Source organism: Prinia subflava, chromosome Z, assembly GCF_021018805.1.
Source record: "Prinia subflava isolate CZ2003 ecotype Zambia chromosome Z, Cam_Psub_1.2, whole genome shotgun sequence".
NCBI classification, from domain to species: Eukaryota; Metazoa; Chordata; class Aves; order Passeriformes; family Cisticolidae; genus Prinia; species Prinia subflava.
The window spans coordinates 32913668-32934131 of NC_086283.1; the positions used below are offsets into that span (position 1 = coordinate 32913668).

At 42.0% G+C, this 20464-nt stretch overlaps 1 protein-coding gene across 1 annotated transcript; it reads right to left on the bottom strand.

Annotated features, from left to right (window-relative positions):
- Positions 1–14879: 14879 nt before the first annotated feature.
- SRP19 (signal recognition particle 19) lies at positions 14880–19463 on the bottom strand. The gene is made up of 5 exons (XM_063423283.1): positions 19361–19463; positions 18216–18291; positions 17207–17278; positions 16132–16243; positions 14880–15209 (listed from the first exon to the last, which is right to left on the bottom strand). The coding sequence occupies exons 1-5, from the start codon at positions 19402–19404 to the stop codon at positions 15076–15078; spliced, it is 438 nt and encodes a 145-aa protein (XP_063279353.1). The 5' UTR covers positions 19405–19463; the 3' UTR covers positions 14880–15075.
- Between the last annotated feature and the right edge of the window lie 1001 nt (positions 19464–20464).

Genomic DNA, 20464 nt, shown 5'->3' on the forward strand with positions numbered 1-20464 from the left:
AAATGGATAGATACTAACTCAATGGAAAGAATAACTTCCTTGGAGTGATCAAGCTTATATTGGCCTGAAGTGATTTGCAAAAAGTGGATACATTAAATTGTACTAGATTAACACAATGTGACTGAAGGACAACTTCTTCCCTGTTCTTGCTAAAACAAGTTGTTATCCAAAATTGTTAATGGAGTGCTTTTTAAGATCACACTCAAAAGCACAAGCCACCTTTAGCTAAGGAGTGGTACCATTACAAACACTTTTTCCTGAATTCCTTTTAAAATATCAACTGCCTTGGATGTCGGTCCTTGGAACTACATCATTTTCTGCTCATAAAGATCTGCAATCTCTTCTGACTATACTAAGAAGAACTTTGTATGAGCACTTAAACTTCCTGAAGTGCAGATGCTCTTGTTATTTGATATATTACTGACCAATCAATAAGAGTGCAACCAAAGTTACTAAGAGAATAAAGGGATTTTTACAATCAATTTAGAAAAATATATTTTTGCTTAGACTTGCATCTGTACTCTTTCACGCTGCTGTATTTTGAACAAAAAGCAATTACATTAATTAATTAGGCATTAATTACTGAAATTTCCCTGTTTTCATCTCTATGCTGATATTTCTTTAAAGCCTGGAGTAATGGTATGGCAGTTCTGAGCTCACAGAACATGTTGAAAATAAGCTTAAGCTTTTGATAGGATAAAAAATTATTTCCAGTCCACAATCTTGAATTCCAAAGACTTAATCTTAAAATAAAGTTTTGAAGACTTCTGGTTTCTGCAACAAATTGTTGTATAAACATTTATTATAAATGCTCAGATGCAAGAACTGCAAAAGAGTGAAGCATACAGCATACAGTGCAACTTAGCAGGTCAGTTTTAACCTGGAGTTATAGGTATGTTTTATAAGAGGGGATGTAAAAGTGTCATTAAGAGAAAACATTTTAAGCTTTGAGCTGGAAAACCCCTTGGGGCTGGCAGCTTGGATAGGGAAATATGAGACCTGCTGTACCTGATGTTCTCCAGGATAGCATGCAGTTAGTAATTTGAAGAATGATGAAAGTTAATCATTCCTTGACAATTTTTTGTTAGGAGGGGATGTGCTGAAGAAGATAAAGTTTACAGCAAAGTTCTATGTTTTAAGCAAGTAAAAAGTTTGAAGTGTATCACCATTTAACTGATTTAATTTCTTGTCTTAACTTCTTCTGTCATAAACCCACTGAACTTTCTTGTAAGCCTTACCTTAGTCCTGTGTTTTAAAATCTATTAGTTGTATGTAAAGGACTCATGTGACTACTGTAATTTAGTTTCACTTCTTGAGATTAGAAGAAAATAGATAAAAATAAATGAGGATTCTTAAACGACTGTTTGGTTTCAGTGCAAAGCACTATGTAACTTGTCTAAAAGCTTACAGTAAATTTTAGACTTTACAAGCCTAATGATGTCTGTAGCAGAGACAGGATTTACTTTTTATTTCTTATACTACTCAGCAGTTCTTCCACTGTTATTAATGGGGATAAAACATTCTGGGTAGGTGTTAGGTAGGTGTGAAAACAGTCCCTTGCATCTCTCTCAGAATCTGAAAGGCTTTAAATCAACTTCTTGTCTTTACCAACTTGATATTACCAGCACATACAATCAGTGCTCTTTTCAGTGCAGTCAGATTTCTACTTGAATTAGAACTACAGTCTGATGTTAACAAAAGTTGCCCTTGGTTTTTTGCCTTGATGCAAGTAGAAATCACTGAATTTCTGCAGCAAGTTATCCTTTCCTGAAAGTAACTCCACTGGGCTGGCCCCATAGATCAGTGCTTTTCTTTGTGTCTTCACAACATTTATGTGCAAATCTTGGTACACACATCTGCTCCATGGCTTTGCTGAAGTTGTAATGTGCTAAATAAAAATGGACACAAATAAAGAGATTCTTACAGGACTGGTATGATGCCTCAGTATTTCTTAAGAACCTTGCACCTCAACAGTGAAAACCTGGCTACTTTAGGTAAGAAGAAGGCTACTTTTTTCCCCCTCACTGAAGTTCATTATTGTGGAACCAGTAGAAACCTCGTAAACTCCAAAGGAAGTACTTCTGCTTCATGCCAATCTGAGGGTGCAGCCAAACAGACTTAGAGCACCAGGCCCTTACAGAAGAGTTTGGAATGTAGAACTCTTCCTAACAGTGAGCACCACAAGCATCTTTCTAGGCTTAGTAGCCTGGCTTAGGTGAGGAGTCAAGGTTTAGGATTTTCTAGAAACATAGAGAGGAAAGACTAAACTGCAGGGATTTTGAAGTGTTTCCTCTCCCATGTGTTTCCTGGTGTTCCATAAATTACCTCAACAAACAATGCTGAATACTTACTGGCAGTGGTGTTACACATTAAGACTTCTGTTGATAGGACACTGTCTACAGGACATTTCATCTGCTTTATCTGACTGCTTTCTGAACTGAGCAGAAAAGGAAAATAACTTCAGAAAAACATAACCCCCCCCAATGATAACATCATCACTAGTGATCAAATAATGAAAACTCTTCAAACGAGAGTAAGCCAATTAACAAAGCATAGAAATTCTTGTAAGTAGTGGAAGGTGTGACTAGTATTTGTCAGGTCAAACCCTCACTACTTTTAATTTACCAGTGTTGCCAACTCTTTCTAAGTAATCTGATAATCAACTAAAATTTTTATGCCTAATTCCTTAGTCACCTTCCACCTCCACTTCATATTCCACAAACAATAGTTTCCTTATGCAAGGGAGGGAGAGTGGCGTTTCCTACATTCCTACAAATCCTTGTAGGTCATGAGAGACTCATTTTCTGTAAAGGGCACCTGACAAATACGATGAACATCTTTTCTTCTAGAGAACTTCTACATCCAGTGTGGTGGAATCAAACTACTTGAGGAATTACAGCTCAGGACTACTAAGGAAGCCGCAGTTGTGCAACTGTGTTGTTATAGCTTTTTGAAAATTTTGTTTCACACTGGTACAGAAACCATTAAAAGATTCTGTAGCAAAAAATATTCAGATGACAACATGATCTCATGAACTAGTCAAGTAAAAAGAATTGAAGATAAACTTTGAATTTAGCATACTTTGGAATGCTATGTAGTTGACACTTCGCTGAGGTATGGAATTCCTCAAAACTTTATATTTTGTATTACTGCATCTTTGCAGGAAAATTCTTAAAGACTTCTTAGAAATGTCTAAGTTCTGCTACTTGAGAAGCAAACAGAAAAAGCCCAAAAAACTACACCCCAAAGAACCCCCAAACCTTGATAGATGAAAAGAGGCACACATGCTGTTTCATAGGAAATAGCACTACATTTCAGGCTACTCAGTTCCTACCTGGAGTGTCCCCTGCTCTTTTCCAGATCCCAAACTACCAAAGACTTGTCTGTTTCTTACCATCTCCCTTACGCAGTCACTAGGACAAGGGGTACTTTATTAGTAGTAGTATTATTAGTAGTATTATTATTATTATCTAAAAACCTTGTTCTCAGGGTTGCTGTTCCCTGAGATTCTCCTTGGGGTTGCTGTTCCCCAAGGTAATAAGGTTTTCTCCCAAGGTTGCTGTTCCCTGGGAGTCTCCTCAGGGTTGCTGTTCCCCGAGGTAATAAGGCTTTTCATCTTCTCTTTGCCCTAAGTGTTTCACACCGGAGGCAGAGGCGACAAGCTGAGTCCACCAGTGCATGTTTCCAAGGTTGTTTATTCTTCATTATCTCTCAGTTCTTTCTCAGCTCTGCCAGGGCTCCCTGGCAGGGTACCTTATCTTAGTTCTTTCCCAGCTCTGCAAGGCATTCCCAGCAGAGCAGGACATGTGGCGGACTGGGCGGATCAGAGAGCCCCACACCTTATGTACAGTACCCTTGACCCAACCACCATCCAAAACGTACTTTTTATTTACAAAATTTTACCAATGCCTATTACCTGTGCTAACATGTCGTTTCTACTCTAAACCAATCTCTAAAATCCAACTCAGCAAAAGATGGGGGATGAGAGCAAGAACAAGGAGCACAGGGGCCACTCCCCAATTCCTCCATCTTGTCTCTTCAACCCCATATACTAAAAATCCTAGATTCTACATTTAGATACATCTATGATAATAATACTACTTATTTTGAATTCTCTCAGCTTGTGATTCTTCATACAGTGTGGGCATTCACTCCCATGGCCAGGGATCAGAGGCAGTGTCCTCCTGGGCTCTGTGTGAGGCTGGTTGACCCCTTTGTACAGATCCCAGACCCCCCCTGTCTGGTCTCCAAACCCTCCAGGGTGGCCAGAGGGATATTCTAGACTCCGACAGTCAAGGGTCTCAACTCCACCTGGCTCACTGGCCAATGATATGGGTGCATCCATGCTTCTAAGGGGTTGGCTGAGGTCCTCTGTCTGGGTTTGAATCCAGCTTATCCTTGTTGTGTCCAGGGACTTGGTTACTTTGAGCTAGGCTGGTTGATCTGGTGTCTGTTAAGCCAAATCATCTGTGCAGATATATTCCAGCTATATCTGTTACAGTTTCCCCTTCTCAGTTTAATAAAAATGCAAAGCATTCTCTGTTATCTTACCTGCAAGGACCTTTTGCAGATAAAATGACAGGACAGCATGATGACACATATGATTCTACCTAACTTGGCAAGTCTAGTCTCTCCCAGCTAGTGATGCATCCTACATATCATTGAAAATGGTACATCTATTCCCAGGAGCTGTCAGGCAGGATTACCAACAATACAAGTTTTCAACTTGGCACACAGCAGGCTTATTACTTGGAAGTTACAAACTTAAAACTTAACTCTATGAACAAGAAACATTTCAACTTTAGAACTGTGGGAAAAATATAGGAACAGGGAATGCACCTTGTCCAGTTCAGGTTTTTGCCTTAAATAAACTTATCATCTCAAAAGGTCCCAGAGCACCACCACCATGTATCAATTGCACATGTCATTTAACTCCTTGGTCCACCACATATGCTGTAGCTTCATCAGGAAGATGTTGTCTCTGGTCTGAGCAGGGTGTAGAGCAGGGAAAACACACCTGGCGGGTATCTGTCATGTTCCGGTGTCCATGGAAACACAGGCATACACATATCCCCATGTAATGAGGTCCCATGGAGCTTCCCACTTGTTCGTGATAATGTCTTTTAACATCACTTTAGGTGTCTGGGCATCTCCTGATGTTTGCAGTGATAGGAAATGATTTAAGATTACTGCATTTTGGGGTTGTTCTGGTACTCTTAAGTGATTCAATGTGTAAACAGCTTTTGCTACTCTGCTGTGTGGGATTGCACTACCCATTCCCTTCTTTTGTCTAATACGTGTTTTAAAGTGCCACGTGCACTTATGTTTTATTCTTTATATTTCATGTGTATGTTCAATAATGGCCTGTCCAGTTGCTAAATGGGGTATTACCAGTTTGGTGTGACACACACCAGAGCTGTAGAAATTGTCTAATTTTTTATCATGTGTATGCAGGTCCATTATCTCTTTTGAGGGATACCCAAAGCAGCAAAGGCTAATCGCCAATCTGCAATGGCATCCTTGCCTTTTTCTCCTGAGTGGCCTGATGCCCATGTGGCAGAGGAAAAAGTATAAATTGATACATGCATATAGTTTAAGTGCCCAAATTTGGGAATATGGCTGACATCAATCTGCCAGTTTTGTAAAGCTTTTAAGCCATGAGGATTAACTCCCATCTGTGGTGGTGCATGTGGCCTTGGCAGTCAGCACAAGTATTGACTGTGTTACAAGCCTCTGTGTTCGATAGCAGAAATTGCCTCTGCAGAGCTCAAACACCTTGATGAAAGAAGTCAGGTAAAGCTTTTGCTTGTGCCAGCATGTCTGGCTGTGGTGCTGTCCAGGCACGGCTAGCTAGGTGATCTGCTTGTGTGTTGCCCTCTGTAAGAAAACCTGGGAGATTTGTATGGCTTCTAATGTGTAGAACATGGTATGGGTAATTTCTTGTTTGAATGGTGTGCCACAAAGTTTTTAGTAGGGCAAATAACTGTGCATTGTCAACTTCCTCCAACAGAGCTCAGTCTAATCTCTGTGTTATGTCAGCAATGTAGGCAGAGTCAGTGACAATATTTAAAGGGGTATGGGGAAAACACTGAAAAGACATAGCTACAGCACGTAGCTCCACCAACTGAGGTGAGCCATTCTCACTGCCTTCCAATATTTGCCATTTGCTTTCTTCCTTCCATGTCACAATTGGCTTTCCCATTTTCCTAGAACCTTCTGTAAGCACAGTTATACCTTTTAAGGGTGTGTGACTGTTCAGGGGTTTTAGGGACAATGCAATGGTTTTACTCGTTTGCAGTAAGGTATGACTCAGTAAATGGTAACCAATTTGCCCTGGGAAATTTTGTAAGGCACTTTGCAAATCAGTGCTGTTGTCACAACACCTCTCATATTCTTCTTGTATCACAGGTAAAATTACTTTTGAAGGACCTCTTGCAGTCAATTTTAAACACCTTTGACAACATTTCGCAATTAACTGGGCAATTAACTCAAAACTGGTAGGGGCTGTTTCTCTAGGTTGGTGAGGTAGGAACATCCATTCTAAAACATGCAAAGGGTCAGACCACTGAGTATCCCACTGTCCAATAATAGCAGGAGGATGGAAATCAACAATGAAAATAAACACACTAGTACACACTTCTAGGCATATTCAGTGGATTTGTCTGTTTGTGATGGCTTGCTCTACTATCTCAAGAGCAGGGTTAATTTCCTGGGAGAAGTTAGATCAGCATCACCCTTTAGCAGGTGAAATAAGGGTGCTAATTATGGAGTGGTCAACCCTAGGTAGGGTTTGAGCCAGTTGATGGTACCCCAAAGTTTTTGAACATCATGTAAATTTTTAGGTTTTGTCAGGAATTGAATTTTCAGGGGCTGTATAGTCTAAGCCATAATTTTGAGACCACAGTACTTCCCACGTGGTTGCTGCTATACCTTTTCTGGTGCTACTTCCAGCCCAAACTTTCTTAATGCTTGCAACAGGCTTGGCCTAATCTGTGAGAGTTTCCTTTTCGTTTGGGTTGCTATCAAAATGTCATCCAAGTCACGGTAACAGTATGCCCCTGGAAACTGTTCTCTCACTGATGAGAGTGCCTGTGCAACATACCGTTGACAATTTCTAGGGCTAATTTTAATACATTAAGTAAGTATTTTCCATTAATAATGCTCCACTGGTGCAACGTTATTAATAGAAAGCACAGTAAAAGCAAGCTTTGGGGTATCATCTGGATGCAGTGGAATAGTAAAGAAACAATCTGTCAGGTCCACAATTAGAATATCCCAGTTGGCAGGAACCATTGTAGGAGATGGCAGGCTGGAGGGTGCCCATGCTCTCCATGGCCTAATCTTTCTTAGGTCACAGAGCAACCTTCACTTACCAAGCTTCTTTTTTATAACAAACACTGGAATGTTCCAAGTGCTCATGGGTGGCCCTATGTGCCCTTGAGCCAGTTGTCCCTGCATCAAAGACTTAAAGGCAGAATCTCAAGACAGAATCAGCTTTGGGATGAACAAAGAAACAACCTTGGAATGGACAAAGTTGGGACAAGATCTGAAGTTGTGGTTTTATCTATGAAATGCAAGGCTGATTTTTTGGAACATAATGCTTACTTACATAACACAATACTGAGTAGACACACACAACCTGTAAGGTTATCCAAAGGACAGTGAGGAAGACTGCAAGCCTTCATCTGGAAAAGACCACCATAATGACACAAGACCCCTAGCAACAAGTGGAGCATATGCTGTGCAGTATAGTGACCTAGATGTCAAGAATTGGAAATGGGAGGGGATTTACGGGAAGTAATAATGAATATGCATGAACATAACAGTATATAAGTGTAGTTTGGATAACTCTGTTTTGTACGTGAGGAGGGAGATGGTCCCTCTCCATAACCTGATCAGTTTTCCTTATGCCTTATCAGAACCTTAATCAGACTTAATTAACCACTGCCAAATTTATTTTGTATATGCTTGTATTTGTCTCAACTAAAAAATTGCTGCTAAATTTAAATTTTGCTGTTTATGGGACTTCATTCATAACAGAAAGAACTGGCCACTGGAAAGGGGTGTACTTGTCAGTAATTCTGTTGCTTCTTATTACTGGATAAATGGCAACTGTTCCATCCTCAAGCTCCTAGTCCCCCAACATGGGTACATCTATGAGTTCTGCCCCTTCATAGTCCCCACTAGCAATAGACACCTGTTTTACTTTTTGTCAGACACTCACAGGATCGGGCAGGGCTGTTGGCAGTGCAGCGATGGCAGAGATAATATGGCATTCCACAGGGGGACGATGGCTCTGTCTCTCTCTGATGGTCTCCCTTGTGTCCCCTGCTGGTATACATTCCAGGGACAGCTCTAGATCCAGTAATGGGGGTGCCCTCACGGCAGAGGCAGAGGTGATTCCAGGGTCACTGAGTCTGCTGTTACTTCTGGGTATTGTATCTCCAGGAACTGCTGGTGACGCATTTCCCCGACCTGTCCATAGAGGCTGGGACGGAGGTGGAGCCATACCCCATGGAGGCTGGATTGGAGATGCAGGCACGCCCCACAGGTCTTGGAGCTGCCCCACTTAGTCTTAGGAGGAGGCAGTCCTAGCGTGCATGTGGTAGCGGGAGGTGTGTGCGGTCCTAGCGCGCACTGATCTGGTGGCTGCGCGGGCGCGGTGGGAGCTGTAGGATGCTCTGTTTCCTTGGGAACGGCGCAGCTCGCACTGCTAGGCATGGTAACAGAATGCCTGCAAAAGCGGCTAAATTGTGACAGTAGCTGAGTGCCTGGCAGGAGCTAGGCGCTGCCTCAGAGCGGCCGGATGCGGTCTCAGGGGTCCCAGCAGACACAGCAGGGGGCAGAGCAGCAAAGCACAAAGGCAGGTACAGTTTTGTGGCAGCCAGACAGGGAGCATCAGCATGACTCCAGATAGTTTCGTGGCATGCTGTGACTTCTTTTCCCATCCTCCTCTCCCACTTGCCTGGTGTGGCGTCTGTGCCCCGTTTCCCCCAGTGCCGCGCTTTTGCTGCTTGCCTTGGTGGATGGTACCAGTCAGTGGCGATCCCTCTGCTGTCTTTACCTACCACTGTCTCTTCAACTGTTCTAATAAGCCCATGATGAACCTCCAGGGTTTTATAATATTAATGGCAGTCTCGTTGCCAGTTGAAGCTGCTGATATGTCGACCAGCTTGCTCCCATGTTTTTACATCTAGGGTAGCTCCTTTGGACACGTCCAGCCTGTGGCTTTCACACCATGCTATTAGGGCTAGTAAAGCCCATTCATTATATTTTTCCCATCTATTTTTTAAAACTAGTGTCCATACCTGCAAGAGGGCGTCCTCTGGTGTCAAAGCCTGCTGCCCCCATGTTCCTGGCAGCATCTCTAATCCACAAAAAAGGGAGTCTAGGCCTATGCAGCTTTCCCCACTGCTCCTCAATGCACTCCTTGCTGCCCACGGCACTCTTTGCCACCTGCAGCTTTCTTCTACCTGCAGCTCTCCGCTACCTGCAGTTTTTCTTTACTGCCTACAGCTCTCTGCTGCCTGCAGTTTCCACAACTCTCTGCCTGTGGCCCTGTCCACTGTCTACAAAAATTTTGCCCACAGCTTTCTGCAGCCTCACTGGCTGCCTACAGCAAGCCTGCTGCTTTGAGGCACCATGCCACAGCCCCGTCTCCCTGCAATACTGCCACCGCTTGTTGCAATCACACTGGGATCACTAAATGTTGCTGTGGAGTCAGAGACAGGGATGTGACATTATCCCCCTGAGATCATGCAGCAACAGCCCTGTTTATTGTTTGGCAGCTCCTTTTATCAGGCTTTAAAATTTCCCATGCTTACAGACATGATTGGTCAAGGGTCTCAACTCCACCTGGCTCACTGGCCAATGATATGGGTGCATCCATGCTTCTAAGGGGTTGGCTGAGGTCCTGTCTGGGTTTGATTCCAACCTATTGTTGTTGTGTCCAGGGACTTGGTTACTTTGAGCTAGGCTGGTTGATCTGGTGTCTGTTAAGCCAAATCATCTGTGCAAATATATTCCAGCTATATCTGTTACAATTATTTAAAAATAATAACTATTTGTCTTTTTATTTAGGGGAAATAACCCCTAAAAGGGTATCCCTTTTAGTGAAAATAACCCCACAAAGGCCAGTCTGTAACAGGAAGAAGCTAAATACCTGGTGTCCAGTGACAGAACATGTGGGAATCATTCAAAGCTGTGCCAGGGGAAGTTCAGACTTGACACTGGGAAGCATTTCTTTATCAGGAGGGTGCTCAGACCTTGGAACAGGCTTCCTAGAGAGAGTATGCCCCAAGCCTGTCAGTGTTGAGGCATTGGGACAATACCCTTAATAGTGTGCTTTAACTGTTGGTCTGCTCTGAAGTGGTCAGACAGTTAGTTTGGATGATCATTTTAGGTCCTTTCCAACTGAAATAGTATATCCCATTCCATTCCATTCCATTCCATTCCATTCCATTCCATTCCATTCCATTCCATTCCATTCATGTGTAGCTCCAAAGAAGGAATCAAAGGAGCCACCATCTCTCATGTTCCCAAGTAGAGCACGTACAAATATCCCACAGGTATATGTGCCCCAAAAGGGAGTTCTGGCTACAGAATTCTTAAGTTTATCTTAAGTACACACAAGGAACAGGATGTACACACATGCAGGTTTTTTTAAGACCAGTTATTTTTTGCAGAGCTGGTCATTGAGTTACTTCATGGCTGAAAGCTGACAACTACATACAGTCACACGTTATCGTCACTTCCCAAGTCAAAATACATTTCAAAATAACCTTTTAAAGCTCCCTCTCTACTTTAAGAATTGAGTAATTATGGTTGTGCTTCTGCTATAGCAGCCACATACTATACATCTGAAAGAACAAACCACGTATTTCACAACAGTGCTGAATTCTCATTTTTAGTTATTCTGTTACTGATTGCCTGTATCGTCACACTTTTCTGATGCTCAATGTCAACATTATCATTCATTCCTGACACAGAAATTGTTGTAAGGATTGTTATAAGGGTTTTGAGCTCAGATGTCCATTTGAAATGTTTCATTTTTGCTTAGATACCTAGAAAACTGTATAGGGAAATAAGAGACATGTACTTTTAGAGAGCTAGACTGGGACACTAGCTCATTATCCATATTCCTCCTGTCCTGGATGCTGAGTGAATTTCTACTCACAGATGCACGGCTTCCTTTGTTACTTTTGCGACCTAAAAAGGAAATCTTGGACCAGAGTGTCTTTTTAGCAATGATGCTGCATAAGTAAAACCTCACAGAAAACTGTAAAAGCAAGGCAGGTGTACTAAAAGGACATTCATTATCACTCAGCTTCCCCCCAAAAATAAAATAATAATAATAATAAAATTATTCACAGCATTCAGACTAAAAGTTGCAACATTTCTGTATTTTTACAGAAGACTTGTCTGTACTCCCAGTCCCACAATGAACCATAAGATTTTTCCTGTTCCCAGAAATGAGGCATAATCTGTGAACTGAGGAAGAACTGAGGTGGTCTTGACCTGTTTGTTTTTAATCCTCCAAGGAACCCAGTATATTAAAATATGGAAATGAAAGTCTAGTTTGTAATCATAACTCTGTCAGGAAAAGAGGAGTTGTGTTTAACTTTGCGCTGCCTTATTTAGGAACAAATATTTCTCATATAATATACTTAGTCTAAAGACAGAAATCATAAAAAGTAAAACAGTCCCATTTAAAGATGGGAGGATAAGCAGATAGGAGTTAGGGAACTCAGTCTTCAACTTCTTAATGGTAGTGGTCATTTAATTTCCTAGTAGGGCTTTAAAAAAATAATCTGCTTTACCAAAACTACCCACAGAGCTTTCTTTGTTAGTTTGACTAATTTACATTTTATGTTTTTGAGCTCAATATTGCCGTTTTCAGAAGTCTTTCTTGTCTTTCCTTGCAATATCCCTGGACTTTAAAATACCTTTATTATTTTGGGTTCTTAGATCAGGAAAGTTTGCTAAGCAATGCCACTAAGACTCTTTCTCACACATACAAATAAGTCAGACCACTTCTGAAGGTATTTCATTTCAGACCACAGTAAGTTATATCCCACAAGACTTAATCTCCACATTTTTCAGCTGTCTGTAGTCTAAATCTCTGACTTTAAAAAGTTAAGCATAACATAATCATAACTTGGCTGGAGTCATCCTCTCTAAGTTTACATCATGAAGATAAGTTACCTTGTACCAATTAATTTTCACAGACCTCTCCATTAAAAGCTTCAGAAAAATTACTTATCACTCAACAAAATCCATGAATAATTTGATCCTAACAATCTGTGGGCAATTATGGTCTTTTATATGACAAGCATATCTTCCACTCCTGGTTTTTTGCCCCATGTTGCAACTAGCTTTAGCACTTCCCTAGACTGGATGTGCCTTAACAACTTCTAACCATGTCCAGTTGTTTTCCGCCACAAAAAACCTCTTTTCATATAGCGTTTGTTTCCACATTTCATACCCCATGACACTTCGTCAGCTCACAGGGATACCATTTAACTTAACTTCTCAAAATTTAGGCCAGACATTCCAAAGATAACTTGTATAGACTCTTACATTACCTGCCCACCCCGCCCCTCAAAGACCTTTGTATATGACCACGGTCAATTACAGCCTTAGAACACAGGACTTCCTCTCCTAAGCATTTCTGGTTTAGAGAATCTGCATACTGCTCACACTGAAAAGCAAGAATTCTCCCTAATAGTGAAACGAGAGCAGGAGGGATGTGTGTGTGCACACAGACAGTCATTTTCTGCAGAATCCAATATCACTCTGGAATGAATCATGGGGTGACACAGGCAGGGTCTTGTCCTAGCTGAACTGATGTTTGAGGGGTGGACTTGAGCATGGACACTACCACAGAGGTTATCCATGGATGTGAAACAGGCAGTGTGATTAAGCCAAACAGCTAAAGCTTCTCTGGTATGGAGGATGATGGCTGAAATGTCAATATGAGGGGGCCAGGCATCTTGAATGTATCAGTCCCCCAAATCTACCAAGGCGAGAGCCATGTGCTCACCGTGGAAGGATCAATCATTCAACCATTGGATGGCTGGAAGCACTCTTTGTACCACACCATGGTCCTGGGCCTTGAAAAGCAGGTCTTATTGCAGCATAGTACACCAGAAATTATCGAGTCAGAAAATGGGAAGGGTTTCCAAAGCAACCTTATAGACACTTGGGCCAAAGAGCATGGCACTGAGTGGGAATATCACATTCCTTGTCATGCACCAGCCCCTGGAAAGATCATATTATGCAATAGATGGCAAAAGACCACACTCAGAGCGGTGGGTGGAGAGACCTTCACACCCTGGGATGCACATTTATCAAAGGCTGCCTGGTCAGTCAACACCCAGGGATCACTCATTGACCTGGTGCCGCCTAGTCTAAACTTTTGCTTATTGTACAAGGGGATAAAGTTCCTGCAGTGAACATTAAAAACATACTGGATAAAAGAGACAGCGTTATCCCTACCTCAGGCAAAGGTAAACCCACCCCTGGGATTGCTTTTGCTCAGGAACCTGAATTCATGTGGTGGGTCCTGTGAAAGAATGGAGAAGTCTAGTATGTTTCAAAGGGATCTGATTTTGGGAAAGAACAGCCAATAAATTAATTACTGTGAAACACTGTGAATTATCACTTCCATTAAGGCCCTGTGCCCATCACCACATTGGCCATCCTGTGGTACCTGTCTGTGCCATGCTGGACTTAGGGCTCTGACCTCAACTCCCTTTTGATCACACATGAATGAAGAACGAACTTTGATGGAACCATGAGCACAGCAGTAATGGACTCTGCTTTCCACATGCAACAGTTCAACATCACACACTCTCTTTCCTGCCTGAAAAGTGGTTCAACAGATGGAGCCCAGGGTCATGCACTCAGTGGGCTTTTATAGGGATGGTCCATAATTTAAGGGAATGTTATCTGTGTACACAGACGTACCAAATGAGAGGAAAGTGATGGGAGTTTTGGGAAGTGGTACCTGGCATTATAGAAATTACATGGAATAAGGGGTGCCTGCTGTCCTGATTTCAGCTGCAATCCGGTTAATTTTCTTCCCAGCAGCTGTTAGTGCTGTCTTTTGGATTCAGTGTGAGAATAATGCTGGTAACACACTGATGTTCTGCTTGTTCCTGAGCAGTGCTTATCTTAAACCCAGGACTTTTCAGTGCCTCATGCTCTACCTGTGTGGCAAGAAGCCAGGACAGGTGACCCAAGCTGGCCAAAGGAATATTTCACATCACAGATTAGCATGTCCTGTATTTAAACAGGGGGAAATTGGACTGATCACTGCTGTAGGTGGGCTAGGTATCAGTCAACAGGTGGTGAATAACTGCATTGTGCATCACTTGTTTTGACTTTTTTTCTCTCCTTAAAAAAATTGTAATTATATTTTATTATAATCACTATCACTTGCATTATTGAATTTTATTTAGTTTAAATTATTAAAATGTTCTTACCTGAACCCACAATCTTTTTCTTTCCTGATTATCCTTCCCTGCATCCCATTGAGGATGGGGACTGAAGGAGGGGCTGGATAGTGCTTAGTTGCCAGTGGGGGTGAAACCACAACAATTAGGTTGCCCAAAGTCCCATCCAGCCTGGGCTTCAACACTTCCAGGAATGGGACATCCTCAACTTGTGCCTCCACTACCTTCATGGTGAAGAATTTCTTCCTAATACACAATAGCACAGAATTAAGACAATTGCTTCACTATCATAAATAAATAGTTTACTAAGGCAACCAGATTTCAAAAGGTGCATAATTCTTTCGGGAAAAAAAAATCTCCCACCCACCCCATTTGCTTATGTTCTTCCACTATTAACATGGGTGCTAATGTCAGACTTGCAGGTTATGTGTGAAAAGAGATTTATTGTTACACAGATGCAAGGCAGTTACAAGCATTCCAGTTCTGAGAAAAGCAGGCAGTTCTACTCAGCTTCACATCTTCATTTCTTGCTTGTATCTTCACTTCAAAGTTGCTGCATGGTGTCCATCTGCACTTGTAAGTACAACTATGCGATGCAATAGCGACTCCAGATGTTGATTTATTTCTTTTTCTTCCCTTTACCTTTCTTGCCTCCCTCTCCTTGCTGAAGGCTTTGATCACTACCTCCCATCTTCTGAGTTCTGGTTTTCAGTTTGGGAATGGTTTCTGCAGCATACAGCATCACTGACTTACCTAAAATACAGGGAGAGATCAATGCATACCTAGGAATGGATATAAAGCCTAGGATCTGCTTCCTTCCCCTGGTATAACACGTAGCTTGTGAAAAGTTCTTGGGGGAAGGAAAAAAGTGCAGGACTGATAAATGTCACAGTAGACTGGAAAAGCCACATAACCTCTAAAGTGTCTACACGCTTCCTGCTACTCTTTCCCTCCACCTCCTACTGGCCCAGAACACTGGGGACAGAATGATCAGACAAAAGCCACAAAGGCACTGCTGCCTTCCAGCAGGAATCCAGTTTTAAATTATCTCACTCTGTTACACTTATGCTAACGTACACCCAGCACTCTTCTTGCTTTTACCTTAAGATATATACTGTTTCCCTTTTACACAGGGAATCATCTTCCGAAAAAATGCAAAAGATTAAATTGTCATTCAAGATGAACAATTCCTATTAATTAGTTAAGGGCAACTGCTTCATTGCTAGTTTATGAAAATGACCAGTGGAAAACTCTGTTGAACTCAGTATTGGGTTTTATCGATTTAGCATCTACTCTGATGCCCAAATGATGTATTTATCCTAAGAAAAGAGTGGAATTTAGCCATTTAAGCAATAAACTGTTTTAAATGTCAACAAAGCAGTAAGCCAGAACTCAATAGATGGTTTATTCAATGCAGCACTCACACAGCCTTCCTCACACGCCCCCTCCAGTGACACTGTTGCAGAAGCAGCAGAATCAAAGGCAACTGCATTTTACAAACTTTATTCAGTACTCGCAACTTAATTTTGTTGACTTACACAGGCAATAACATTTAATTTAAAACTGTAGGATTTATAATAGTTAAAACTAATTAAACAGGCTGTTTAAATAAAAGAAACCAAATCTTTCTGGTTTATTAACAGGTGAAGTACCTTAACCCAGGCACTCTACTCACGTGTTGGAAACTGAGGCAAGCATGGGTTGCCATCATCTTGTTTGAGCTGGATTCGTACTCTACCTCTGTACTGTACATCTCTGTTCCACTCTCTGGGATACATCTTGTTTTTCTGTCATACAAAAGGAGAAACATATTACAACATGCATTGAAGACAACTGTTTCCGAGGCATTGCTGAAAAGAACTCCTGGTACTGAGCAATTTTGTGAGTAAACTTACAGGGATCATTTTACGTCCCCAGTGGTCTGGACCATAGGGGAACAGGTTTTTGTTTTATCTCCACTGCTACAAACCCTTCTGGAGACCTAGGGATAGCAAGTGATAGGTCACAGTCACTGCTTTTGGCTAATTATACCCTCCACTCTTGAGGAAACATCACAGGTACAGACGATGTGCACTGCCCAGATGCTTTGGAAAAACCAAGTGATTTTGCACCAGGCTTTTGAGTACTTCTGGATGAGGACCTATATTCTTCTTAGTAAAAACAACTATTAAATAATTTCTAAATTAATAATTACTTCAGGCAATGACCTGTGAAGTTATCTCTCTAGAAATCTAGACTCATTACCTAGGAAAAAGTAACCAATAAACTATTTAAAGAGCAAGCACATACTGCAATAAAAAGCTAACATTCTCTGGCTGAAACATAACTCCAAAGGAGTATGAAGATTCCAATTATCAGAATCCTATTCCTATACAAGACTCATTGCAAAGATCATCACCTTCCATTAAAAACATTCCCTTTTAAAAGCTTAATTTGCAGAGTTGCAGCTTGCAAAAGCAGCTTTTATTCTGACACACTTTTAAGCATCCAGAAAGTCTTCTAAGAAGGATGGTAAACCAGAAGCAATCCTTTTATAAGCTTTACAAGTCACACTGTCTGAGAGATCTTAGGTATTCCTGACTTGCTTCAGTTTTCCAACATTTACTTCATGATTATGGTCAGTTATATAAAGCAAGTAAGGCTAATAACAAAACTTCTGAACTGCATATTATAAAAGAAGATATAATGAAAGAACAGACACAACAAATTTGGGGGTTATTTTTGTATGTGGGGACTTTTGTTTAAATTACCTCTAATAGCACATTGAATCCTACTGCTGCACATACATCTTGGATTTCTGTAGATGTTGGATTTTCAACAGCCTGTTGAAACAATGTGTTAACATTAATTAGTTTCAACTATGACCTGCCTATACAAAAATAGTTACTAGTTTCCCACTCTGTAACTAGAAAAAGCTGATGGGGAAAGGGAAGGTACAAATCTAGTGTAGAAGTCATCTGTCAGTGTTGCTGTCGTTTAGAAAAGATTAAAATAAAATAATAAAAAAAAAGAGCTAAGACATCAGGAAACAGATGAGATAAACTCACTACGACAGGAGAGCAAGTTAAAGAATTGCTTAGAAAAAGTAATTGAATTTAATTAACAATTATTATATGTACAGAGATATCAAAAGCTGTGAATCAGCAACAGCAAACTTACAGCAAGGACTGAGGAGGAAATAAACACAAAATTTCTATCCACAGGGCAACAGATTCCTCCCATAGGTGGACTTTTGACTGGCAACTTCCATAGTCAAGAAAGATTTTATTTCTAAAAAAATGCCAAACCCAAAGCAGTAAGGAAAGCCCTTTATATTTCCAGAACTGCTTGCTAAAATTTTTACAGGTGAGTGAGATGACAAAAAAATATTTCTGGACAGATTCAAAGCAACAGTAACTACCCTGCCTGTGTGTCACATGCACAGGACACAGATTATAGGCTCATATAGTCAGCCACCAGAACTCTTTTCTCTTTTCTGCACCTCTTTCAAATTCTGCAAACTACCTGTGTAGGCAACTGAGTGCATTCAGTTGCTCATTATTTAACTGCTTGCTCAAGGTGTTGCTCACATGAAAGCAAACACTTCCACCCAGGGCTTTCCTACTAAATTTTCATGCTGCCACTAGGTTACCTTCAAATACACTGTAATTTCCACACCGTGGGGGAATGGAAAGATCAGAGAGATGTATTTTCCAGCACTCTACACACTGCTACACAGCAAAATAAAACGTTGTATTTCCCTGCCACCCATGAAATTACCTTATCTATAGGTATCCTTCTTCCTTCTGCTATTGTCTTCTTGTTATTCAAATAAGCTGGATAAATGCAGATGAATCTAAGAAGAGAAAATAGTGAGTTTAAGCAAGCTATATCAACTCCTTAATGCTTATGCAGTATTTTCCTAGTAAAACAGAAAACAAATGTCATGGCTACAACACAGAAGTTCCCACAGCAGCTTATAACAGTTATAACAGCCATTTATTTTCCCTAGACTGCTTAGTAAGATGCTGCAAAATCCCACTTTGATCTATCATGGACACTGCATAATACTATTTTTGGGGGGACTATGTACAAGGGATGACACTATCCATTCTGACAGAAAAAATAAAAAAAAAAAGAGGCTGAAATAGAACCTTTTGCCCTATTTCTTACAACCTTGAAACCTGGAACACGCGTACTTCCCTGAAAAGAATTAACATTTCCCTAAAAGGTTTTACTACAATATTAGCTAACTAAGTTCTGTGATTTTTTTTTTTTTTTTTTAATTCACACACAGATCAACCCAGATTTGGGTACATTTATAAAAGCTACTAAAAAACTGCACTTAGAAACTTGCTTAAGATTTTTAATATATTTACATTTGTCAAGCACATACACAGGATTAGCATGACAGAACCTCTATTATACTAATTAGAAAATTCAAAAAAAAATTAGCTGAGACCAAGGAGATGGTGGAAGAAGGCCTACATTGATTTGAATAAGGATCCATGAGAGCGTAAGAAAATAGAGGAAATTAGTAAAACATATGGTGCAGACAGATTCCAATTAGCTGAATGACAAGAGAGTGACAAGGATCACGTTTCTTGCTGTCTCTAAAAAACCGAATCACCTCACCTCTTACTGTTTGAAAACCTCTTGTCTAGTGGTTTTCTCCACTCTTTGCTACTGCCGTCTTTATGAGACAGTTAGGGAATTCTCCTTACTGACTTCTCAACCGCACAAGTGTCACCACCACCCCTTGTCCTACAGGGATTTAATGTCAAGCACCATCATCCCTCGGTCCACAAGGATTTAAATCACCACCCCTTCCTCCGCTCGCGTTTTCTTTCTAGCGAACCCTGAGTAACATGTAAACAAACGAACCCACGAAAGACCTGACCCTAAACAAGCCGTGACCACGGTACCTCTCCTTATCCGCTGGGGACGCGACGCCGGCGGCGGCGGCCATGACATCCGCATCTCCCCGCCCCGCCCCGGCCGGCGCCACGGCGGCGGAGAGGGCCCGCCCCCAACGGCCCAATGGGAGAGATCATTGGACAGCCTGGCTGTCTGTGAAATGCCGCACCCTGTGAGAAAGCGCGACGTCGACATAGGGGCTGCGCGAGCCACTTCCACCAGGCTGAGGGAGTGGAGGCGGGAATGGCGGCAGGAAGGGTGGAGGAGGTGCGGTGATGTACGGAAACGTCGTGACACATGCGCGTGAACAACGGGCTGCAAGCGCCAATGAAACACGAGCCCAGAGGGTGGCGGTGGGCGATGCAAACTGTGGTCGGAGGGCGCCAAGCCGCTGTGTGGTGCCCTTTGCTCACAGAGCTCTAGCGGTGTTTGAATCAACGGTCTATCTAAAATGCTGGGAAATGTTTATTTGGTATTACCACAGCTTCCTGTACAATTACGTGAAAAAAAATAGGCTAATGCTACGGGGTTAGTAGTGCGTCCAGTCCTGTGTCACACCTTCCTTAACGCCGTGGATGAGGGGCAGGTGCACCCTTGGAGATGATGACATGGCGATAGTACACCCTTGCTGGTGACACCAAGCTGTGAGCGGGGGCCTGATAGACCAGAGGGTCGTGGTGCCATCCAGAGGGACCCGGACAGGCTGGAGAAAGGAGCTCACAGGAACTTCAAGCAGTTCAGCACGGGAAGAACCAAGTCCTGCAGCCGGGGAGGAACAACCTCAGGCACCAGCACAGGATGGAAATGCCCAGCTGGGAAGCAGTTTGTCAAGAAAGGCCCTGGGGCTCCTGCTGGACCCCGATCCAAATATAAGCCAGCGATGTGTCCCTGTGATAAGGCCACAGTGGTGTCTGGGCTGCACCACGAGAAATGTTGCTGGTAGGGCAGGGGAGGTGATCCTGTCCCTCAGCACTGGGGAGGCCGCACTAGGAGTGCCAGGCCCAGCACTGGGCTCCCCAGGACAAGACAGACACAGAGTCTAGTGAATGGTCACCAATGCCATAGAGGAACTGGAGAAGCTCATCCAGGAGAAGGCTCAGGGGATCGCACCA